Source organism: Chlorocebus sabaeus, chromosome 9 (assembly GCF_047675955.1).
Source record: "Chlorocebus sabaeus isolate Y175 chromosome 9, mChlSab1.0.hap1, whole genome shotgun sequence".
Taxonomy (NCBI): domain Eukaryota; kingdom Metazoa; phylum Chordata; class Mammalia; order Primates; family Cercopithecidae; genus Chlorocebus; species Chlorocebus sabaeus.
The window spans coordinates 50,251,352-50,277,392 of record NC_132912.1 but is presented as its reverse complement, the minus strand read 5'-3'; the positions used below and the strand labels follow the sequence as shown (position 1 = coordinate 50,277,392).

General features: G+C 41.5%; 1 protein-coding gene across 8 annotated transcripts; it reads right to left on the bottom strand.

Moving 5' to 3' along the window:
• Positions 1-1,298: 1,298 nt before the first annotated feature.
• On the bottom strand, positions 1,299-25,191 carry NCOA4 (nuclear receptor coactivator 4). 8 transcript variants are annotated; one of them, XM_007962549.3, is made up of 11 exons: positions 25,066-25,167; positions 14,567-14,699; positions 11,799-11,953; positions 10,397-10,537; positions 10,125-10,213; positions 9,717-9,825; positions 8,825-8,914; positions 8,165-8,308; positions 6,697-7,683; positions 5,899-6,039; positions 1,299-2,811 (listed from the first exon to the last, which is right to left on the bottom strand). In XM_007962549.3, exons 3-11 carry the CDS (start codon positions 11,937-11,939, stop codon positions 2,806-2,808), a joined length of 1,848 nt encoding a protein of 615 aa, XP_007960740.1. In that variant the 5' UTR covers positions 11,940-11,953; positions 14,567-14,699; positions 25,066-25,167; the 3' UTR covers positions 1,299-2,805. The 8 variants fall into 8 exon arrangements, with proteins under 8 accessions (XP_007960740.1, XP_072875080.1, XP_007960738.1 ...); XM_073018979.1 differs by lacking the exon at positions 14,567-14,699 and adding an exon at positions 21,422-21,485 and having other exon boundaries at positions 25,066-25,163; XM_007962547.3 differs by lacking the exon at positions 25,066-25,167 and adding an exon at positions 18,261-18,395.
• Between the last annotated feature and the right edge of the window lie 850 nt (positions 25,192-26,041).

Genomic DNA, 26,041 nt, shown 5'->3' with positions numbered 1-26,041 from the left:
CCTTGGTATAAAGTGAAAGGAACTCTCAGCATTTTCTGTCCCAATTGAGGCAAAACAACATCTTCATGTTTGTGTTGAAATGAGCTACTGGTGGCTGGGTGCAGTGGCTCACGCCTGTAATCCCAATACTTTGGGAGGCCAAGGCAGGAGGATCACCTGAGATCAGGAGTTTGAAGATCAGCCTGGCCAACATGGCAAAACCTTGTCTCTACTAATAAAATACAATAATCAGCCGGGTGTGGTGGGCGTGCGCCTGTAACCCCAGCTACTCGGGAGGTTGAGGCTGGAGAATCGCTTGAACCCAGGAGGCGGAGGTTGCAGTGAGCCCAGATGATGCCACTGCACTCCAGCGCAGGCAACAGAGTGAGACTCCATTTCAAAAAAAGAAATAAGCTACTGGTGGCATTCACCAATAGAGCTGATGCTAAACCACCTCAAGGTATTTCAGGTTAACCATTAGACTAGCATACTAGAACAATCTTTCCAACGATCCTGCTTCATTCCATACATATTAACTCCTCACTAGGAATAAATCAGAGCTAGGTTTTGGTTTTTTTTTTTCCGAGACAGGGTCTCACTCTGTTGCCCAGGCCGGAGTGCAGTGGCGCGATCCCAGCTCACTGCAACCTCCGCCTCCTGGGTTCAAGTAATTCTCCTGCCTCAGCCTCCCAAGTAGCTGGAATTACAGGCACTTGTCACCGTGCCCGGCTAATTTTTGTATTTTCAGTAGAGGCGGGGTTTCACCATGTTTGTCAGGGTGGTCTCAAACTCCTGACCTCAGGTGATCCACCCACCTCGGCCTCCCAGAGTGCTGGGATTACAGGCGTGAGCCACCGTGCCCGACCAAGAGCTAGATGTTTTTCAGGGAAGCCTTGGGAAAACTAAAGGATATAAGGCCAAGCTGTTTCAGTTTGTTTTCTCATCCACAGTATGAAGTTAATCATGTATAACTGCAGTACAGGTTATACACATAAATATTACTGTATTAAATACCTGGTGGCTATATGATTGGAGAAAGTAAACTAGGGCCTTTTTGGATGCATCTATTAAGAGGAATCCAGTAGAAAGGCACTGAGTCTTAGCTGAAGTCCCGTAGGTTTTTTTTTAATAGATATGAATAGTTTTCATAAAAGACTGAAAATGGAGGTTAATATACCTATTGTTTTCTAATTTTTCATAAAATACACTGGTTATTTTTATGCTCAAGCTGTTTCTCAGCTGGATTCCTAACCAAAAGTTATCACATTATATGACACCACACTTTGTGACAAATAGTTTTACAAATAACACGCAACAACTATGGCTGTTATGCTTTTAATGGAGGCAGATACAAAATTCATCAATGCAAAAGAATGTTTCACATACTCATTAACATAGTGATTAATGTAAATTATATTCTGACTTGTAAAATACAGTGTGTTTGGCCTCAAAAAAGAAACTACAGAGCTGCAACTCAAGATAACTGGAAAGGCTCCTTACATTGTTTTTGCCCACCACCTTTATTATAATACTCCTAAATGATATCTGGAGAGGGAATTAAAAAATAATACAAAGCTCTTTTCAGCTGTGGTTCAAAGAACTCTAGTGAAGCTGTATGGCAATGACATTGTGGGACCATGAAGTTTCCCCAGAAGTATTTCCAATAAGAGGCAGTTAAGAAGCTTAATGGTTTCAAAGTATGGAAAGCAGCAAAGATATCTTAGAGAAAACATAAACCCACCTCTCTCCTACAGAGACATTTTAAAGCATGGACGTAACTTTAAGGAGACTGAGAAAACATCAGTAGTTTTCACAAAGCTTCAATGATCACCCCGAGGCACAAGTGATGAAAATGGCCTGTTCACTAAAACATCACTTTTGGAGGTACAGGTATGCTGTGCTTGCAGTGAGAGGATGACTTTATCACTAGTTAAAAGCACCAGGTGTCAAGCTCAGCTTCCATTTACACAGGATGCACCAATAATCCCTATGATAGTGAATGGTTCAAGTACTATACTACATTTCCAACATGACTTTTGCCTATTTGCTTAGTCGGTACTGGGGTTCTTTTAAGCCCCGTAGGTCTGTAGAATATTTTAAAAGGCTAGAACTACCTCAAAAATAGTCTTGAAATATTACTGAGTCCTTCTAAAAGAGTTCACTGGATATTTTAATAACATTTACAGAAAGACAAAATTTGCAGTAGCTGAGTTTAAGAATAATGTAGAACTACCATGTGGGCTAAAATGTCAAAAATTGCCAAGATTATTAATACGTATTTTGGTAATCACTACTGACCAGGTTAATTTTTTGTGCAAAATACTTTATATATTAATAGAACAGGAAAATCATTATTTCAGACCACTAACAGGAGAAAACCCACAGCAAAAGAAGCATCTGTAGGGCAATTAAACATTAGGGAAGTTTACTAGCTTTAGAATACATCAATACACTTCGATTACGGAAATAATCATTTTTAAACAAGAGTGTTTTAATGTACTTTTAGTAATGACCCAATCTAAGGAGCCCTGGAGGTTTGTGAAAAAGACGTATCCACAAAGATGCTGCTTTTCTAGTGTGGGGTGAATTAATACTTCTGTAAGAAGGAGGGAACTGAATCACCTCAGCATGAATAAACAGCATTTTTCTTTTAAACAGTAACTCATAATCTGATGACTCACTTTGCTTTACTAGTTCAAAATTAGGCAGGAGAAGAACTAAGCTAACTGGTCAGACCCAGAAACACAAAGATTTGGCAAGCCGCAGTCATTCAGCTCATGATGTGTGATAATCGGCAGAAAGGCTGCTCAACTCTTGTCCATTCCTTCACATCTGTAAAGAAACGCCCACAGATAAGTTACTTCACTGAAGAATAAAAGCAAATTTTCCCTGCCTTAAAGCTCTGACTCATTTCCCAATATAGGTATACCTTGTTATATTGTATTTTTTTACAAATTGAGCATTTGTGTCATCAACTGTGCCCATTAAAGATGGTAAACTTTTCATCGATAAATGTATGTCCTGAATGCCCACCAAACAGCCTTTCCGCATTTCTCTGCCCTCTCCTCAGGCCTCCCTGGTTCCCTGAGACAAACAAGATTGAAATTAGGCCAATTATTAACCCTACAATTGCATCTAAGTGTTCAACTAAAAGGAAGAGTCCCCATCTCTCACTCTATTTAAATCAAAAGCCAGAAATGATTAAACTTAGCGAGAAAGTCATGTTGAAGGCCAAGAGAGGCTGAAAGCTAGGCAGGCCTTTTGGACCAGCCAAGCTGTGAACACAAAATCAAAGTGCTTTTTGTTGTTTTTTAGCTTCTCATTCTCTGGCTGAAAAGTTCTTGAAAAAAACGAAGTGCTACTCCAGTGAACAGATGAATGATTTAAAAAGCAAACAGCCTTATTTCTGATATGGAGAAAGTTTTAGTGGTCTCGATAGATCAAACTAGCCACAACATTCCCTTAGGCCAAAGCCTAACCCCAGAGTAAGGCCCTAATTCTCTTCAATTTTATGAAGGCTGAGAGAGGTGAGAAACCAGAAGTCATGTTTGAAGCTAGCAGTGGTTGGTTCATGAGGTTTAAGGAAAGAAGCCATCTCCATAGCAAAAATGCAGCGTGAAGTGGCATGTTAACCAGAATAGCCAAGATCATAAATGAAAGTAGCTACAATATTTTCAGTGTAGACAAAAACAACTTCCTATTGCAAGAAGCAGTCATCTAGAACTCGTAGCTAGAGAGATAAGTCAATGCCTGGCTTCAAAGGACAGACTGATTCTCTTGTTAGGGACCAACACAGTCAGTGACTTTTTTTTTTTTTGGAGACAGGGTGTCACTCTGTCAACCAGGCAAGACTGCAGCAGAGCTATCATAACACATTGCAGTCTTGACCTCCCAGATGCAAGATTCTCTCACCTCAGCCTCCTGAGTAGCTGGGACTATAGGCACACTCCACCATACCCAGCTAATTTGTTAATTTTTGTACAGAGGGTCTCTGTATGTTGCCCAGGCTGGTCTTGAACTCCTGGGCTCAAGCAATCTTCCTACCTCCGCCTCCCAAAGTGCTGGAATTGCAGGCCTGAGCCACTGCACTGGCCACTGGTGGCTAAGTTGAAGCCAGTGCTCAATTACTATTCCAAAAATCCTAGGGCCCTTAAGAATTACGCTAAATCTGGCCAGGCGCGGTGGCTCACGCCTGTAATCCCAGCACTTTGGGAGGCCGAGGCAGGTGGATCACAAGGTCAGGAGATTGAGACCATCCTGGCTAATATGCTGAAACCCCATCTCTACTAAAAAACAAAAAAATCAGTAGTCCCAGCTACTCGGGAGGCTGAGGCAGGAGAATGGTGTGAACCCGGGAGGCGGAGCTTGCAGTGAGCCAAGATGGAGCCGCTGCACTCCAGCCTGGGCGACAGACTCTGTCTCAAAAATAATAATAATAATAATAATAATTATGCTAAATCTACTCTGCCTGTGCTCCAGAAATGGAACAAAGCTTGGATGACAGCACACCTGTTCACAGCATGGTTTACTGAATCTTTTAAGCCCTCTGTTGAGAACTACTGCTCAGAAAAAACATTCCTTTCAAAATACTACGCCCATTGACAGTGCACCTGGTCACCCAAAAGCTCTGATGGAGATGCAGAAGGAGATTAATGTTTTCATGTTTGCTAATAAAACATCCATTCTGCAGCCTATGGATCAAAGAGTAATTTCAACTTTCAAGAATTATTTAAGAAATACATTTTTTAAGGCCCTAGCTGCGTAGGTTCCTCTGATAGATCTGGGCAAAGTAAACTGAAAACCTGGAAAGAATTCACCATTCTGGATGCCACTAAGACCATTTATGCTTCATGACAGGAAGTCAAAACATCAACATTAACAGGAGTTTGGAAGAAACAGATTCCCACCCTCATGGATGGCTTGGAGGAATTCAAGACTTCAGTGGAGGAAGTAACTGCAGGTGTGGTGGAAACAAGAGAAGTAGAATTAGAAGTGGAGCCTGAATGTGTGACTGAAATGCTGCCATCTCATGATCAAACTTAAACGGATGAGCAGCTGCTGCTTATGGATGAGCAAAGAAAGTAATTTCTTGAGATGGAATCTACTCCTGGAGAAGATGCTGTGTATTGTTGAAGTGACAACAAAGGATTTAGAATATTACATAAACTTAGTTGATGAAGAGCAACATGATTTGACTCCAATTTTGAAAGTTCTACTGTGGACAAAATGCTATCACACAGCATCACATGTTAGAGAGAAGTATTTCATAAAAGGAAAAGTCAACTGATGCAGGAAACTTCATTATCTTATTTAAAGAAATTGACACAGCCATCCCAACCTTCAAGCAGCTACCATCCTAATCAGTCAGCAGCAATCAACACCAAGGCAAGACTCTCCAACAGCAAAAAGATTGTGTAAATGGCTCAGATGACCTTCAGCACTTTGTAGTAATAAAATACTTTTTAATTGAGGTATATACATTGTTTTCTTCTTAAGACATAATGTTATTACAGACGTAACAAACTACAGTGTATTATATACAACTTTTATATGCAATGGGAAACGGAAGTATTTGTGTAGCTCACTTTATTGGGATATTTGCTTTATTGCAGTGGCCTGGAACCAAACCCACCTTCAAGGTAGGTCTATAAGCTATTAGAATCCACATGGGATTTGAAAATTCCCAACGGTTACATCTTGAAAGTTCCCTTTGAAGTATGCCTAGTTAGTTCATAAAGCAAATTCAATTAAAACACATGAACTTTTTATGAGCTCCCCCGTCCCACCCTCACTTGCCTAATATACATACTATTAAAAGGGATATGGTTCAATGAGCCAAGTATGACTTCATATGTAAGACAAAACATTTATTTTATAAATAGCTATAAGCTAATTTTCACACTGGTAGCATGTACCCACCTGTAGAGGAGTTCGATATAACCACTTCTCTTTATCAACTTTAAGTTGCATACAGGCAAAGAGATCACAAACTGCAGGAAGGCCATAATGGTCTGGGGGGAAGTTATGTTCTTCCTGTAGAGGTGAATTAAGTAATACTTCCTGCAATAAAAGAAAAGAGTAGGTTGCTTCATGAAAACTAGGAGGCATGAGACCAACTTATCTTTCAAATAGGGTCTACAGAGAATAATTTAAATGTTGGCCATTCTCTCTAACAACCAAAAACAAAGGTGACAATTGTTATTTCTACCCCAAATATTTTCCATAAATAGCAATAAAACAGGCTAGATTCTTTTCTTTCCTGAAGGATGGGGCTTAGGCCTGGAAAATGCACAAAAAATTCATAAATCCTCCATTCCAAATTTAGTATTTAACACATTTAAGGATCTGGCCAGTTTGGAAGGTTTGGGATTATGAAATATAAAACTCCAGGCCAGGTGTGGTGGATGACACCTGTAATCCTAGCAGTTTAAGAGGCCGAGACAGGCAGATCGCTTGAGCTCAGGAGTTCAGGAGACCAACCCCGGGCCAAAACCCCATCTCTACCAAAAATACAAAAAATTAGCCAGGCATGATGGTGCATGCCTATGGTCCCAGCTACACAGGAGGCTGTAGTGCGGGCAGGGGGATGGCTGGAGCCTGAGAAGGGGAGGTTGCAATGAGCTGAGACTGCACCACTGCACTCCAGACCCCACCATCTCAAAATAAATGAATAAATAAATAAAACTCAAACAGTGCTATTTTGATGTTTATGCTCACCTGGGCCTTCTTTCGAAGCAGCCACTTGTCTTCTTCAGAGGATAACTGGCTGAGGTTGCCCATCTTCTTTCCTGGCAGGACCCAGTCAGCTGTGTTAAAGGAACACCAGGAAGTGTTCATGGGGCTTTTAAACTTTTGTTTGCCATCTCTGTCTTCAGTACTAGGCACTTCCTTGGGACTTCTTTCTTTGTATGGGGTCCTGATAAGCCACTCCGACAAGGGGCTGTTCTTTATGACTTGGAAGGAATCAGCAATTCTAGAAGGAATCATTGCCTTTGGTGCTTTAGTTTGTTCTATTACTTCTTTTCTAGAAGGACAGAGCCACATATTCAGGGAATCTTTATGCTTCTCAGGCTCAGGTTTGGGTTCCACAGGCATCCCATTTTTATCCTTTCCTTCTTTCTTCAGAAGCCATTTATACAGAGCCTCCTTCTCACAATTCTCATCACACACACACTCTGCAAAGCTTGTGCAGGGCTCATTGGCTCTGCACACTTCTTCTACCTTACACGGGTCCTGATGGTTCTGGACAAGCCAATCCTCTGTAACCATGCTGGGGGTGGACAACTGTTTCTTGGTCTCCAAGTGGTCATTCAGGCACTTCAGATTGCCCAGGTTTTCAATCTCCACACCTTTGGGCTGGTTTCCCTGACAGTTGGTACAGGAGTCAGTCTTGACAAGCCAATCATTCACATTATAGGACTGGAACAAGAGCTTAAACTTCTCACTGGTTTCACGACTGTCACTCTCAGGCTTCCGCAGCTTATGGGATTCCTGGGGAGTCACTAGCCAATCTGATAGGTCCATCTCATCTTGATCAGGAAGCTCTTGATCTCCAACCTTTTCCATTTCAGTGGAGAAAGAACTAGTAGTGGAATGGCTGTTACACTTTTGATAACTTGGTTTTTCACTCTTGAGGAGCCAGTTTTCTAAGCCCTTTAGGTTTCCCCAGACATTACTGAAGAAATTGCAGGCTCTGGGAGAAGTCTACACAAAAAGTACACAGTATTAGTTTGCCAGAACAATTATGACTGCTTGGGAGATTCTGTCTGCACTTTTTTTTTTTTTGGAAACGAACTCTTGCTCTGTCACCCAGGCTGGAGTGCAGTGGCGCAATCTCAGCTCACTGCAAGTTCTGCCTCCCAGGTTCACGCCATTCTCCTGAAGTAGCTGGGACTACAGGTGCCCAACACCACGCCCGGCTAGTTCATCAAATTCTTGAGCCCCTACTGCATGCCAGATGCTAAACTGCTTTTTGTTTTGTTTTTTTATTTTTTTGAGACAGAATTTCACTCCGTCACCCAGGCTGGAGTGCAGTGGGGCAATTTTGGCTCACTGCAGCCTCCACCTCCCAGGTTCAAGCAATTCTGCAACCAAAAACTTAACAATGACACATACTACTACTGATTAGTAACTAACCCCACCTACTGCTGCATCTACTGTAGAAACAATCAAAGCAGCAACAGACCTGACTGTTCTCCAAGGTCTGCTTTTGGGTGAGCCAGTCGTGGGGGTCAGTGCTAGGTATGTAAGGAGCCTGATGACCACTGGCAGGTTTGCTTCCAAGGAGCCATTCACTGAGAGGGACAGCTACAATACCGGATGCTGACTTCTGTTAATCATATAACAAGGAATGTCAAATGCAGTAGAAAGTTCACCAGAAAAGGAGAAGAGCCACTCTCTAATCTTGGCTTGCCACTGACCCTGGGCAAGTCTTGTGCCTTCCCAGAGCCTCAATTTTCACAATTATAAAACAAGAGACATAGCTGATCTCTAGGGCTCTTCTCAACTAAAACATCTAGAATCCTTTATTCACATTGCCATTCCTTTAGAAATAAATCATCTCTACAAGTTATAAACAGGATCCCTCACAGAGAACCAGTATCAGTAAGACAGCTAATGATAATTTCCTGTGAACTATTGATAATTACTTTGTCTGTTAGCCCCAGCAAGATATCTAAATTTCTATTTGGCATTAGATCTCAAGGGAAGCATTCAATTTCATAAACTAACTCATTGCCACTGGTGCCTTTTTACAAATAGTAGTATTTTTTTAAAGCTATATAAAACGCAAAGGAAATATAAACCAAGCAATGACTTAATTACCAAAAACAAAATGGTATTTTACCTGCTCTGGCATTGGGATATAGCCTCTCTTCTCCAGGAAGGGCCCAATATTTGATGAACTAGCATGAGCCATCAAGTGCTCAGGAATTTGCTATGAAATGAGATAATTTAATCATGTTATTTATGCTATGCTGCCAAAAAAGTGAAATTATAATTCCAAATTTCAAAAATGTTAAAGCATTACTATTTCATTAGAAATATTGTTGACACTAAATTCCATGACTTACAAAGTAGTTATCAAATTTGAGAATACTCTACCACATAACTATTATATAAAAAATCTTCACCAGAATTGGTTGTATTACCACTTTTAACAAGACCCAAATGTTTGGTTCTTTATTAAAAACTATTCAAGCCATTAATTTTACAAAAAATGTATCAGAAGTATTTGGAGAGATACATGAGGCATTCCAAAAGAGTATCACTGAGTCTGTACTACACTCCAAGAACTACCAAGCTAGGCAACTTAAGCAGAACATGACTTTTTTTTTTTTTAGGCGGAGTCTCACTCTGTCCCCTAGGTTAGAATGCAGTGGCGTGATCTCAGCTCACTGCAACCTCCGCCTCCCGGGTTCAAGCGATTCTCCTGCCTCCGCCTTCCAAATAGCTGGGATTACAGGCACCTAGTTAATTTTTTAGTATTTTTAATAGAGACAGGTTTTCACCATGTTGGCCAGGCTGGTCTCGAACTTCTGACCTCAAGTGATCCGCCCTCCTCGGCCTCCCAAAGTGCTAGGATTACAGGTATGAGCCACCAGGCCCAGCTGAGAACATGAAATTTTTGAAACTAATCAAATTCTCAAGAAAGTCACTACTCATAGTAATTTTTTTTAAGACCAGCTGTGATGCCACAGATACGAGAAGTGCCCAATGAAGCATATGCGATTACTCACAATGGTTTTGAGAGACCCAAATGTGGTGATGGTCTGGCGCAGAGCAGTTGTGTCAGCTTCAAAGAGCAGGACAGTTGAATCTTCAGGCTTAAGGGTCAAACTGCCCAGTCTGGGGAAAAAAAACAAAATTGGCTATTTTTAAGGAATATCTGTTTCATCAACTTCACCCAAAACAAAAGTCAAATTGTGAGTAATTTTAAATGATTATACTTCCCTAAGATACTCAACCAAAGGTAGACGGCTTATTCATGTATCAGCAAGTATAATATTAAATACATAAAGCAGAATGATCTTATCCTAGCAACATACAAGTTAAATACAACGCATGCAATGAGTTACAAAATTGACTTTCTTTCAGTATACCAAAGTTAAAGAGTCAAAGTTAAAATAAGCAAAAAGGGTTGTTACCTTTCCAGGCACACAGAGACTTGATTGGCTAGATCTTTGTTTTGGGTACACTCCAGTTGATGAGTAAGACAATTGAATTGGCCCAATAACTAAAAGAAAAATGAAACCATCTAGCCACAATGATACCAAGAGCACCAGATATACTCAAGTTACCAAACAGAACTTGCAATTAAACTTTTATCTGATCTATATTAACACTGCATTACAAGGAAGATACTCTCTGGCAACCAGAAGCCATGCTCAAACCAGTTCTAGCCACGCAGTCACCTTACCCAGTAGAGCTGCTGAGCCTGCTGTTGAAGTGTCTCCTCTTTAAGCTGATAAATAAGGTCCACCTGTTCATACAGCCACACCTCACGGCTTCTAAGACATTCCAGGTGACGGCTTATACAACTGTGAATCTGAGCTTTGACCTAGGAAACACATACATGTTAGCTTCCTAGTGTTATAATCCCAAAGAATGATGTTTCCTGCAGAATAGTGAGGTTCTTAAACTTTTTTGGGGCGGGGGAGGGCTTGGGGGGATCACAAATCCTTTTTAATATCCAACGACATCTATGAAGTATCTCCCCAGAAAAAATGCGTATTTTCAAGATTTTGCCTATAATGTCACGGTTTAGTGTTCCAAAGCCCACCCAAGGACCGACTAAAGCCCTATGGACCCCAATTTAAGAATCCCAGCCATAAAGGCATACCTAAACTCTAAAATCCTCCTGCAATACCCATCCTTCTAAGAGGATTAGGTTTAATTTGGGTGTCCTAATCAAAAGAAAATACAAGAACGTACCAGGAAATACTGATCCCCCTCAGTTTTCCACATAATTTTAAAACCTATGGTTTTACAAGTTTATCAGCAGAATAAAGACAGAGTATTAACTTAATAGCTAGCCCCTTATCTCTTTTCTCACCCCACAGAATGGGCAGTCCATTTACAGCAGAATAATTTAGTAAAGAGATGTGCCACCACATGTCAACAGCTAGAAGACCATTAGGGTAGACAATTTAAGTAAAATTATAAACTAATGTTTCTGGAAGCATAAACAGTGATTCAAACAGGGCTAAATATAAAAATCCCAAGGGAAAAAGTCAAAACAGGCCATAAATTATCCATGACAATACACATAAGAAACTATATTTTAAAACACATTTTTTTTTTCCTGTTTAATAAAGTTGTGTTTCAAAGTCATGTAATACTTGATCTAACACACACAACAACAAAATACTACTGGAACCAACAACAGATTTCACTCTGGCTTGCCCTAACAGATAGTCATTTACAGAACAATGCCATCAACCAGTTAAAAGATGACGGGGAGGATGCTCAAGTGCATCCTTCATGCAATCAAGAGGACGCAGCTGAGAGGATACTGCTCACTCATTTCATATTTTACTGGTTACAGTGCCTGAGGAATCACACAGAGGAGTAATCAAAAATGCATGCTGAATAGAATTTTCTAGAATGGCACAGGGTCTTCCAGACTCTTCTAGCACCTGCCTTATTTCCCCTTGGGATGAAAGGCACTAGTGCATCAGGCAACTGACTGGGACCAAGTAGACCACGCAAGGCATGGGGTGAAATTTTTTGCTGGCACAGAGAAACCAAGTCCTTGGCCATGCTCTAACCAGCCCTGTGCCAAGAGTCCAGACAAGAGAAGAGAAAAGCACATGTCACACCTCTCGCAAGTTATCTTTAATTTGCTGTTCAGCCCGGAGAACTCCACCAATAGCAAGCTCCAAGTCCCTCCGTGCATCACTACACCTCAACAGGGGTTCTCTATTACTGGAGCTGCCACTCTGGTCTTGGAAGGTATTCATTCTCCTCACTGCTCCTTTAAAAGAAAAAAATATATATAAATAGCACCATAATTACAACCAAAAACCACCTTTCAATCATCCCTCAAATGATCATTCCAGCCAACTCCCATTACTACTACTTAGATTACTTTCCAACACTGGAGCTAGCACATAAGATATTCTTAATAAATATTGTCTCCTCCCTTCCCTCTACCACTGTTCCTGCCATAAAACTCTAAAATCTACTTTAGTAACACTTTGCATGTGAATAGCTATTTCTGGAAAAATACACTAATTATCCTGAATCAACAGAGCATACAGTGTCCTGAAAAGTTAAAAGAACCTTAAAATATAATTTTCTATTTATAACACACATATAGTCATATGAGGTATGTGTTCCTCTTTGTAGATTTAGAGATCAAGACTAAAAGGTACAGAAGGATCTTTGATTACTTTGAAAATAAGCTGCAAACAATCAAGTTTAGAATACTGTTTAGAAGACGGAATTTTTAATTTCCCCCTTTAAGGTAGAACTTTTTTTTTTTAATTTAGGAAGAACTTAAGAATGACTTCACAGCTAGGAAGCTCTCAAAAATATAACACAGGGCCGGGCACGGTGGCTCACACCTGTAATTCTAGTACTTAGGGAGGCCAAGGTGGGTGGATCACTTGATCCCACGAGTTCTGGACCAGCCGCGGCAAAATAGCAAGACCTCGTCTCTACAAAATACAAAAATTAGCCACATGTGGTGGTGTGCACCTGTAGTCCCAGTTACTTGGCAGGCTGAGGTGGGAAGATCACCTGAGCCCAGGGGTTCGCAGCTACAGTGAGCTGTGATCACACCACTGCACTCCAGCCTGGGTAAGAGGGTGAAACTCTGTCTCAAAACAACAAAAAAGAACACAACAGATATACAGATACATGTTTTTTATATAGAGAATATATGTAATATATAATATATAAAAGAATGTGCATTATACATAACAGATTATATGTGACAAAATGATTTCATATGATTCTCATATAAAGGAGAAACAGAAATTGGTACAGAGTTCTCTAAAAAGCTCGGGTTTAGGGGCGATAGGAAACAGAAACGGGAAGAACAGCATTAATGATAAAATGAGACTGCAACACAAGAGTGTCAGTAAAGCCATGAAGTAAAACTTGACAAAAGCTACTGGAAGAACAACGACATGATTTTTAAACACTGAGAAAATGACAGCAGTGATTACTAGAGCTCAGAATAGGTTCACTAAGCCCTGTGATACCAGTTATTTCCTTTTGGATTGTTTTACTAAACCGGCAAGTAAAGGTAATGCTGTAGACACCAAGGAATGACAGAAGACTTGTGGCAAGACTGTATGATATCACTGTGGACAAAGTGAGTATCAGCTAAAGAGAAGCACAATTAAACTGAATAATAAGATTATTTTTTACAAAATACTCAAAGGATGACAGACTAAGGCCAGTGTGTAAAGTTTTTAGAGGCACATCCCTGTTTTTTCTAATTACCTGTATGAAAACATAGAAGACAAACATTAAAGCTGGAGATAACATGGGGCTGTGACAGAAGCAGATCCCAAAACAATCTCTACACAGCTGTTCAATCTTACAAAACAAAATGTAAGTTTTTCACTTTAATCAGGGAGGGCAAGGAAAAGAATATATTCCATCCTTTTTAAAGGGTGGAAATCTTTAACTGAAAGTAAATTCTCTATGAATTCACAGTGTGCTGCGTCTGTGGGAAAAAATAACTTACATACTATTTGACTACATTTACCAAAAGTATAGTGTTTGTCACAGGATTAACTTGTTCCATGTTTATTAGACTAAATTCAAAACTTATTTCTGAGTAACATGCTTTAGAAGAGGACACTTAGAAAAGGGAAAGAGGCCTCAAAACCATGAAAAACTTCTCCAGGAAGGAAGGCTGTTTAGCCTAGATAAGAGACGTCTCCAGGAGGACATGATTACCATTCTCAAGTACGTGGAGACCTGTCAACTAGAAGAATTAAATTTGTTTGGAACAGACACAAGGGGGTAAAAAAGGTTAATAGGAGGCATGTTAGGCAATATATCAAATAACTTCCTAACTGTCCTGAAAGCAATGACTTTCTCGGAGAAGCCAGCTTTGGGGTGAAAAGTGGCCTACCCAGGGCAGAGTCCTCCAAGTGGCTGGCTGCCCATTTGAGACAAACGAACTTTGCCAGGCCTTGACTGCATCTTTAAGACTAAGTTTAGGGCCAGATGCCTAGCTGAAAGCTGGATAGAGACAAAAGTGGTGATTCCTCCCTCAGAAATAATGTATTCTGAGAGAAGTGGGAAGAGCAGCAAAACAAACTTTCTGTCCACTATCTCAGCAAAAGACTCCGATTCAGGAACTAGAGTTTCTATAACAACAATTCAGGAAATTTTTAAACTTCCCCTTGCTGATTTTGTTTCATCAGTTTCTTTTTCCATAATCATCTCTTAAAAAGAAAGGGTTGCCTTAATTGGACTTCACAGAAATCCCTGTGGAAATTTTTCCAACCCTGGACACACCAACAGCGGTTACCTTGCATCCTCCTTTTGCATGCCATAAGCTGCCTGTGTTAGGCAGAAGCGTTAGTGTGCACTTGGAACTCACTGCAGGGACTATGAAAAATACCTGCATCACACGGGTGAAATGCTGACTCTGATTTGGAGAGCTGGAGTGTGACGGGCTGCTTCACTTTGCACTTAGGTCAGTCATGCAAGACATGTTTAGCAGTCTTTCAAATGTGTTGCCCAGCCTTCTTCACCTGTGCCAAATTTCCCACTGTTAGATCCTCACCATTTGTGTGGAATGCCACAATGCCTAGCACAGTGTAAAATTTAATCAATAAAATTGTTGCTTCACAATGTCAAAACTCCAGAATTCCGGAACATACAGGAGACAAACTCAAACACATACAGTGCTGACTGTACTACTAGATTCCTAAAGCAAGTACTCTCAATTCAATCACAAGTATTAATATTACACAATAAGAGTAGAATATAGCAAGAGTTCACACACTGGACTTTCCCCTTATCAGCTATAGACAGAATGTAGGATGAGATTTAAAAGTTACAAAACTGATTCTTCCACACACAGTTATCACATTTTTTCAAATTAAAAGGAGTGTTATCCTTCAAAAGTCATCTTGAGAACTCATTTGTCAGCCACAAAGAAAACCTGTTTCATTTCTTTATGGTAAGTCCCAGGATGCTTGCCCCTTTGTTGCCTTTGGCTCTCTCTGTCCCTCCTCCTCCCTGTGGCGCAGTTAGAGCACTGTCAGCTTTCAGAGCCCAGATGCCAAGAAAGGAGCTGTGCAAAGCTTGCCCTTTTGCACTGTGATGAAGAGGAAACCTTCAGAGCTGAAATGAAGAGCCCCAACCATGGGTGAATTCAAATCACAATGAGTTGAAGCCTAAGCCAGCTGTACGAAATGTTACATCCAAAGAGACTGGTATGAGGTAACTAGCTCGCATGGCCATTTTCAACAGTTATTCACCATTTGTTTCAGGTTCAAGAGCCAGAGTGGCAAGCATGACCATCAAGAGATCACTCTGGAGTCTGACAAACCTGAGTTCTGACTGTGTCTCCAAGCTTGAGACCCCTGAGCTAGTAACATAACCTCTCTGGGCCTCAATTTCCTCAGGAAAAAGGGAGACAAGGATGGCAGCTACAGAGGGGCTGCAGTAAGGTTAAAGTGAGACATTATTTGTCTACCAGCACTTAGCCTAGCACCTGCATACCATAAGCCCTCCACATTACAGTGGTTATTGTTATCAGGTTTAGCTGACAGGCTGTGAATAGGATCTGACAGAATCCTTTAGCCACTTATCAGGGCTATGACCTTGCACCATTTGCCCTTGTGGAACCTAACTTCCTAATTCATACGTGAGGAATACAGACTCACAGACTTAGGGGGAAGGAGATGGTGATTATTTAATAAATATTAGATTTCCATCGAGTCTTTCACGTTATACAGCATAGCAAAAGGCAATCTTTTACTTACTCCAAAAACTCAATAGTCTAAATCCTCTAATATATACTAAGTATGGATACTTTTGACTGTTTTCTTACCTGTAAAAAGAATGGACCAAATCAGCTCTGATCCTAATATTCAAATCAATAAAAGATTACTAAAAATGTCTTTTTATCTTCACCATTATAATCCAAAATATTGCCTTACCATCTTCAAAACAGGACTGCTTTAAACGTTCATGTTTGAGACAACATTAAAAGTTTAAGTGCTTTCTAAAACTTCCCTGCTTCTAGGATCCCTGTCCTAAATTTGGGGGTGGAGGAAGTAAAGGAGGAGGAGAGAAACACACATACCCTTCTAACAAATAACAAAACCTGGAGTTTCCTCAACGAGGAATTCCTTAAACTATATATGCCATGCTTACACAATGCTTTGCACAAATCTATTTGTAAAGTCTGAAGATCATGGGACCAGAATTGAGCAACTAACCACAAATGAAGCTAAGTCATTACTGTATGGCTTAACCATAAAATTTCCAAAGAGCTATAACTCTTGTGACCCACACAAACTACAATTTAAAGCTGAAAAATAGCTCCTCACAAGACTCTTTAAAAAAATAAAAAATAAAACTGAAAAAATCTTGGCCATCTCTTTAATATAACACTCTCATTCTACAGATGAAGCCACAAAAAGCCCAGATAGTTTAAGTGACCCATCTGAAGGGCCACAGCCGGAAGGGCTAAGATTTGGGTTCAGAACACAGTTCCCAAGGTCTAGTCCTGGGTTCTCTCTCCCAGGTGAACTTGTTCTTCCTTTAGTGTACTATCACCCATAAAGTATTTTTATTTGCCAACACTAGAGATTAAAATTAACATTCCAATGGATTACTATTGAAATAACTTTCATTAAGATTTTCGGTCAATTTTCATAGTCCTCAGTAAATTATAACCACAATTATTCAGAATCTTCTGCCTTGGATAATACAAACAAAAATAAACAGTACTGGTCGAGCACGGTGGTTCACACCTGTCATCTCAACACTTTGGGAGGCCAAGGTGGGCGAATCACCTGAGGTCGGGAGTTCGAGACCAGCCTGAATAAACAAGGAGAAAGCCCGTCTCTACTAAAAATACAAAATTAGCCGGACGTGGTGGTGCATGCCTGTAATTCCAGCTAATCAGGAGGCTGAGACAGGAGAATCGCTTGAACCAGGGAGGCAGAGGTTGCGGTGGGCCGAAGTCGCAGCCATTGCACTCCAGCCTGGGCAACAGGAGTGAAACTCCGTCTCAAAAAAAAAAAAAAAAACAAAAAAACAACAACAAATAAATCAACAGTACCCTTGTATGTCATGATAAGCTCAGAAAAACCAAAACACTGCCAAATACCAATGCAAATGGTTTTGATTCAACGTCTGTATCACAGCCACTCCAGGCTTCATTTGTCTGTAAGAATGAAAGCTCAGACTAGATCATCTCTAACCTCACCTTCCAGCTCTCACATTCTCTGCCCCGCCTTGCCACCTGCCCCTCCTCCTCCAAAGACCTCTACTTTTTACTTATTTGCCTGGCATCCTAGTCATTGCTAAAAGGCCAAGCGCAGCATCTATCCACAGGATACCTATGTGTTCTATGAGTAATACACTCAAAATACTAACTGAACAATTTGGTTATCTTTGATGAGCCAATCTGCATTAGATCATCTGTAAAGCTTTTAGTTTAAAAAAATTATAAACTAAAAAATAATTTGCAATTTTACCTTGAGACTTTTTTCACTTCACACGTTCTTTCTTCCCTCTTTTTTAAAAAGGTTGTTTTTTATACAACTCATTAACTCAAGGATTATATACATGTTACCCTAGCCCCAGCCCACTTTAAATTCCTTATCAAGACAAGCAGTCTTTTCTGAAATCCAGAACCTGGTTCTCTGTAATCTTTTTTAAACCACACAAACAAACACTAATATCGCAACAGATTTAAAATAAGGTAATAATAAATTCACTATTGAACATTTTAAGATTTAACACTTCAGAGTTTACTAGGCTCAGATTTGCCCACCTTTACACAAGTAAATGACAGCAATAAATCCCAGCACATCAATTTTCTAAAGTAGTAACTGAAAACCGACCGCAAGGCGTTTCTAATTCGAAAGCAACATTGACTCAAGCGGCTTTCTAGATTTCCCAAAAGCCCTCTCCAAACGGCCTCAGGGGCCCTCGCCCTCGCCCACGCCCGGTCGCCGCTTTGCACGCATGCTCGCAGTCAGGCCCGGGGTCCTGGCTCCCGACCGGCGCCAGCCCTGCAAGGCTACCAGCCTCAAGGGCTCCCGGTACGGCCCCTGGGCTGCCAGACATACCTCACAGGCCAGGTGACCGACGCGCCAGCTGCCCGGCAAACGACAGGCTGCTTTACCGCTGACCCGAGTGCGGAAGGTCCCGGAGCCCGGGTCGCGCCCCGCCAGCGCGTCACACGGCGGCCACCAGCGAACTGGAGCGCTCAAGCCAGGGCCGGGGAGGAGCGGAAAACTCCACCCACTGTTGCCCTGCTCCCCACCAGTCCCAGCTGAGGCTCGCGGCCCCCGCGCAGCTCCCTAGCCGCTGGGCCTCTCCGCTAGACGCCTACTGCCCCCGCCCGGCTTGTCAGGGTAAGGCCAGCTAGAGGGACCTAGGATGGCACCTGGGGCTCCTCTCTAGCCTCTCCTTTCCCCGACTTGCTCCACCGATAATGGGCTCAACTCAATGAGAATTACATGAACCATAATGAATTATATGAACTAAAATGTTTAGGACAGTGCCTGGCATATAGCACTACCTACCTGTGACTATCATGCTTATGGTACTTCTAGCTTTCCCTTTTCTCCGAGTTAATCCTCATAGCCTGCATATGCAATCGGCCAAAAGATGAAATCTAGACAACGTTGTAACTCTGTTACCTTTTAGTCGATTTTTTGAATGTAAAATACTTGCTCTTTTCTATGAATATAGAGCTATTTTTGTTAATAGTAAGAGTAAAGCAAAATCACATGAGAAACACCAAAGGGGAACACTAAAGAACCATTACCCTAAATTAAGTATCCCTTAGATTTCAGATGAACAGAGTGGAAATGCCTGCTTTGTCTGTGATGCATACAATTTCTGGGACCCCAATCCAGGCATTCATTATCAAAAATAAGAAAATTTCTCCCTAATTCCAAATGCCTTCATTGGATAATACATTTCATAAAGACACAAAAAAACTAGACATACTTCTGAATGACTAAAGTTACAATTTTATGGTCCTTTGTACTAATTTACATCAATGGCAACAAAGAAGGAATTCTTAAGTCTATTAAAATATAACTGATGTCAGGAACTTTCATCTATTTTATGTGCCTCTGAAAAACGGCTGGTCACAATGTAAATACAAAGAAACTCTGTTGGCCATCACCTACTTAACTGATGGTCTCTGTTCCCTCTCTAAAAGATCCTGACCAATGCCCCAGCATAGTAAAGTCTTCAGTTACTGTATATTTTCACTGAGTTTCACAGCTATATTCATTTGTGTTTCTCCTCAAGCCAGCTGTAGCCGTTACTATGATGATGTGATTTATTAAATATTACATAAACATAAAAAGACTGAGAAAGAAAATCATAAAAATCTAAAATTCTGCACTCAGACCACTTTACACGTAGATTTTACTCCCTTATGCTTCAGTATTTGATCTTGTGTCTTTATAAAATGTTTAGGTTCTAAAGGGGAAAAATGCATAACGTATTTTACCTCTCTTCTGCTTCAAGAATTTCTGTGCTGTCTCAAAACAACCACCATCCATCCCAAGTAGATCATCTCATCTAAAGCAGCATAGCTCTCCTATGGCTCCCCATTTCCCTACAGGATAAAGTCCAAATTTCTTTTAAAAGCAATAAGGCTCTTGAGTTAGGGTTCTCCAGAGAAATGGACCATTATATAGACAGACATAGATATAGACATAAAGATATATACAGACATAGATATGAGAGGGGATTTATTAGGGGATCTGGCTCATGTGATTAGGAGGCTGAGATGTCCCATGACAGGCTGTCTGCAAGCTGGAGACCCTGGGATGCCAGTACCATAGCTCAGTCCAAGTGCCAAGGCCTCAGAACCAGGAAAGCAGATGATGTAAATCTCAGTCTGAAGCCAAAGGTCTGAGAACCCAAGGGACCACTGACACAAGTCCTGAAGCCCAAAGCCTGGGGAGCCTGGAGTTCTATTGTCCAAAGACAGGACAGGAAGAATGTATCCCAGCTCCAGCAGATAGATCTGCCTTTTCAGTGTTTTTTTCTCTGGGCCCCAGCAGATTGGATGGTGCCCACACACTGAGGTGGATTTCCCCCCACCTAATCCACTCTGATTCATACCCTAATATCCTCTGGAAACAGACACACCTCAAAATAACATTTCACCAGGTTTCTAGGTTTCCTTAATCCAGTCAAGTTGACACCTAAAATTAACCATCACAGCTCTCTATTTCCTAGCCTCACTGTGGCTCTCCTGCTGTCTCCCAGAACAGCTCCCACACCCTAATCTACTGGACAGCTGTTCTATGCATAGGGTAGTTTGGATTATCTTGTGCAGCTTGGCTATGCCAGCTCTCTCTGCCAGCAATGCCAGTCTCTCCTCTTCTCCCTACCTGTCTGCTTTTCAAGTCACCATCACTAACTACAAAGTCTTTCCTGACAGAGCACCTCATTCCTCAATACTTTTGGCCAGTAGACTTGGCTGCTCCCTCCTGCATGACCACTGTAATCTGTATGGGTTTCCGGCAGGACGCCTGTAACATGTTACCCTATTGTTACATGCCTGCCTCCTTAGCCTGAGGGCTCCATGAGAGAAGAAACCATGTCTTATTTATTTAACAGCTTTGTACATCCTAATACTGAGCAGACAGCCTGGTAGCGGTACCTTGGCATTACCAACCGTTCACATTCTATGTGTGCCACTGAATCAACATAAAGAGAAGAATGTACCTGGCATTGTACAATGCTTTGCCCTAAATTCAACAGAGGCCTAAGACATTCTGGACAAACGGATGAATATATGATAAATTAATGTTTAGGTTCAGACTAGCTACAGTTAAGTATGGTATAGTTCTGCTTTAAACATAATCAACTTGATGTCCCACTAAGGCCTGTATTAACGGAGGAAGGTTTTTTTAGAGAAAGAAAATGTTTCTAGCACAACTATTACTTTTGGGATTTTTTCAAACAAGAAAAGGCTGGCAAGGGTGTTGCCACTGAAAGTATGATCCCAGAATAAGTGCTGAGATAGTATCTTTCCTGCTAAGCTCAGCTTTGTGGATTCACACAAACAACAGCAAGACTGTGGTTTAAAGGGGACACATTTACTGTATTTTACAGCCAACTCTGAATTTTTTCTTCAGAGTTGGCGGTACCACAGAAATTCTAACTGAATTTCAAGTTGAATATTGGGGGGACGATATTCAACTTGAAACTTCTTGCCATAATATAGTGAAGGATAGGAAAACATGTTACTTACCTACCATCACAGTAATAATGCCATTTTATCCTGATTTTATATGGCAAACATTTTGTGGTTCTCCCTATAGAAGTCAACAAGTGATAAAATATTAGTATTTTCCCTCCTCTAAAGCCTGAAGGACTAGCAATAATGCCAAAATAAAGCTCAAAACACACCTGAGATTATCTTCTTTTGAAAGCTGTAATTGTCTCAATATTTAAAGACTTAACTTCTCACCCATGACCAAACTGACAACAAAACCTTTTAACTTATTTTGTGAGCTACTCACTACTTCACTGAACCAAACTGCCATATTTGTAGAGCACTTAGGTAATGCTGCATAAGAGGCATATTAAGCCCCAAAGGTGTCCCCAAACACACTGCTAACCCCAAAGAGGAACATCTTGATTAATTAAGTCAAGCAAAATTAGGGATGACAACTTGGGATAAGAATGACTAAGAGTGTACAGTCATTCATATCAGAAGTTAAGCACTGCAATGTTATGATTTAACAATCAAAGAAGATAAGCTAAGAAGAACATTATGGCAGCTCCTCTAACTGACATGCATGGAGATAGTATAATGCCTACTAGCTAGAACAACAGTGGTCAACTGGACCCCCATTCCAGCCTAGACCGCCATATCGTTCATGTGCGTTCTATGTTGAAGCAATGTGTCCAGACGTCATTACATGATAACAAAGTCAAAATGAAAACCTTGGATGAAAAATTTAAAAGGACTAAAAAATAGCAAGAAGAGTAATAAAAAATGTCATGGCCTTCTACAGTTCTTCCATGAAACTGAACTTAACCCAATGCATACATATTGTTTGGGTGGTCTGTTACAGACACTTTAGGCTTGCCTTTGCAACCTAACCAGTATGTGAACAGAGGCAGTGAATTCACTGCTGATTTCAGTAATGCTTGAGAAAGTGCTCTCTGAACCAGCAGCACATTCCACTGTATATCCTAAAGAGGGACAAATCTTCATTTTCTGAGGCTAAGTATACTTTGTTGGAAAGATCTGATGACTAGTATATGTAAAGCACTTAAAATAGTGCCTGATGCACATAAGAGCTATATAAGTATTAGCTATTTTTATTACTTTTTGTCAAAGAACAGGATATAACAAAGAAAGACATAAAGTTCATCAATTTCATTACCATCACCTCTCTCTAGGACTCCTGCAGAAACCTCATGACTGCTACCTACTCTTCCCCTCTACCCCTACTCTTCTCCTCCTGCTGCTCCTTTAGCATAACAAGGATGCTTCTTCCTCAGGGCCCTTGCACTTTCCTCCAGGTATCAAGCCCAGGCCTTAACTTCCTTCAGGTGTCTGCTCAGAGGTCATCTTCTCAGTGAGGCCATTCCTCACCATCTTTTATTTTTAAAAGTCTTGCCTCCACTCCCCCTCAATATGCTTTATCACTGTCCATAGTACTAACCACAATCTGGCACGTAGCAACCATTTATTTTCTGATCTCCCTTCAGAAAACGTACTAGAAGGGTAAGTTCCACATGGCGGGGACTTTGTCTTTTTGTTCACTGTTGTATAGTAGGTATTCAATAATTAATTACTGAGTAAATGAATTCAGTAAGTATTTACATCTAGTCTACTATGTGCCAAGCCTTTTATTTTTAAACTCATTATCTCATTTAGCACTCACAAACCATTAAAGGGGCTATTATCATCACCATTAATTTAAAAAAAAAAAAAGGCAGACTTGACAAGGTTAAATATATTACCTACAGTCACAAACTTCCAAGTAGAAGAGCCAAGATTTAATCCCAGATCTGAGTCCAAAGTCCCTAACCATACCGGGTATGTTGAAGGAATCATTAAGTATTAAGGTATTACGTATTCATCCAACAACTATTTATGGAGTACCTAAACTGCCACTACTGTGATAGTCCCTGAGAACACAATGGTGAACTTGCCACCTAGAGGAGAACTCGTGTCACCGATTCGCCAACAAAGCAGAAAATACTACTTCTTTGAAATAAGAGACAGAGTTCAAAGTCCATCAGCAGCAGCAATGACTGGCTCTGAATGCTAACACTATGTGAGGGAAAGTATTACAAAACACTAACTTAGGGACTCTCAAACCGGGGGAGGGATATGTGTCAGGATATCCTATGGAGTTTTATGAAACCCCTACACGGGCTCCCGAGATTCTGGCACAGCTATGCTGATTTAATAAAAACAGGGGTCAGGGGTATCATGTAGTTCTAAAATACCTTCTCCCCCTTTGAGAAGGACATCTTCCTTTCCTTCAATAGCTCAACGTGTTTTTTCTATTTCCGAAATGCCTGTTTGCACAAAGGTAATAATGTGATTGTAGAGATTTATTTAGATAAAAAGTATCACAAAACTTTCCAAGAGTAGGATTTTCCTCAGAGACCCAAGGACAAAGGCTCCCTGGAAGGGAGGGAAGGAGAAAGTGAAAGGAATGTTATTGTGCTGGACTTTACATACATTATCTCATTTACTTATCTAAACAAATCTGCAAGCTAGCAAATCTTCAAATGAGAAAACCAAGTCAATTGCCTAAGCCACAAGGCAGCAAATGAATCTCCCTCCATTGCATCATTAGGGTAAGCCTTTCTCAAACGGTCTCATGTACTTTAAAGTCTGGAAATGTCACAGTAGGATCTCGGTACAGAAATGGGCCAACTATGACTTCCTGTGCCATCCTCATTCCAATAAGTAACTCAAGAGTCTCTGTAAACTTAGTTCCAAATTACCAAGTGCCTGGTGGAAAGCTAAGTCCATCCAAAAGGCAGTTACTATGGTGAACCCGACCCTGATTAGATAGACACAAAAAGGCACAGTTAAAAGGAAAAAAGCTCTGCCCGTGGGGTCAGATAAATTCTAGCACTCTGACTTCTGTCATTCTACTTCTGCCATTCTTGATGGCATCATTCCACATTAAATCCCGTGCCACGTAAGCTTATGATTATTGTTGTTCCCAACACGAGAATTTAGTTCCATGAGAATTAGGAGTGTGTCCATTTTCTTCATTGCTATCCTCAACATCCTGAACATACAGGCACCAAATAAATGATTGTTGGTGGATGAACCAATGAATGAGCAAGCCTCACTCTTCTCATCTGTAAAACAGAGATAATCAAGCTACTTTTCGGGATTATTGGGAGAACTAAATGTGACGGTATGTGTTTAGCACACAGAGGGCCAAAAAACAACAAAAAAAACCCCAATATCTTATTTGTATTTCCACCTGACAAGCTAGAAATGGATTGTGTTCTGGGCTCGTTCGGCAAAACAGACCTTGCCACGCCCCAGATCCAGGCAAGAGGCGAGAGAAATAGGAAACTTGGAGCTGTCACACCTAAAGCCAGGGGAAGGCCGGCGGGGAGCAGGAGGTTTCGGGGCCGGGAATGAGGAGGGTCGGGGAGGAAAAGGCAGGCCCGGAGCCCGGCGTGTAGCGGGAAGGGGAGAAGGCAGGCCCGGCCCGGCGTGTGGAGGGAAGGGGAGAAGGCAGGCCGGGACCGGCGGGCAGGCAGGAAGAGGTGCCTGGGCCTGGCGTGTGGAGGGAAGGGGAGGAGAAGGCAGGCCGGGCGGTGTCGGTCAGGTCGGGAAGGGGACGGACAAGCCCGGGGCCAGCGATCATCCAGCCTCCACCCGGCCCAAGGCGTTCTTACCAGGTCCGAGTGCCTCTCCGCGCGATCCGAGGAGACCTTGGGTGGACTGAGACAGGGCCCCACACTAACCTAGGTCCCAAAGGCAGAGTTCTCGCGACAACGCAATCTTCCTCTCACGCCTCTTGCCAGACGTCTGAAAGTCTCGCGAGATCTCCCCCTCGGGTCAGGCAGAAGCCCTTGACTGCCCTCTAGAAGGCACAAAGCGCAGGCGCACACTTTCTCCCAGCCCCCTTGACTGCCCTCTAGAAGGCGCAGAGCGCAGGCGCACACTTTCTCCCAGCCCCCTTGACTGCCCTCTAGAAGGCGCAGAGCGCAGGCGCACACTTTCTCCCAGCCCTTGCACAACGTCCCTTAGCCCTTCGTGAATAAATCGAAATTAAATGAAGCAAATATTTTTTTGAAGGCAAGTTTTGTGCCGAGGACCATTCTAAGTGATTCAAATGCCCTCACAAGGTAGATATTATTTAACTTGAACGTTCAGATGCAAAAATGAATATCATAAGACACAAAAGGCCATATGTTGTATGATTCCACCTTTGCAATATTTGTTTTTGTAAAGTAAATAGGCCGGGCGCGGTGGCTCATGCCTGTAATCCCAGCACGTTGGGAACCCGAGGCGGGCGAATCACGAGGTCGGAAGATGGAGACCATCCTGACTAACACGGTGAAACTCCTCTACTAAAAATACAAAAAATTAGCCGGGCGTGGTGGCGCGCGCGTGTAGTCCCTGCTGCTTGGGAGGCTGAGGCGGAATTGCTTGAACCCGGCAGGCGGAGATTGTAGTGAGCCGAGATCGCGCCACTACACTGCCTGGGCGACAGAGCAACACTGGGTCTCAAAAAAAAAAAAAAAGAAAAGAAAAGAAAAGAAAAAAATACATTGAGTAAATAAATAAATGTCAGAACCCAGATTCTTTATTTCTTTTCTTTTTTCTTTGCGACAGGGTCTGACACTGTCTCCCAGGCTGGAGTGCAGT

What these genes read in the sequence shown, in the direction of transcription:
- NCOA4 (XM_073018979.1), bottom strand. An exon ending in TTGGGTCTCTCAAAACCATT is followed by an intron (nt 8,915 to 9,716) that starts GTGAGTAATCGC and finishes CTCATTTCATAG; the next exon opens with CAAATTCCTGAGCACTTGAT. An exon ending in AGACCTTGGAGAACAGTCAG is followed by an intron (nt 7,684 to 8,164) that starts GTCTGTTGCTGC and finishes CTTTTTGTGTAG; the next exon opens with ACTTCTCCCAGAGCCTGCAA.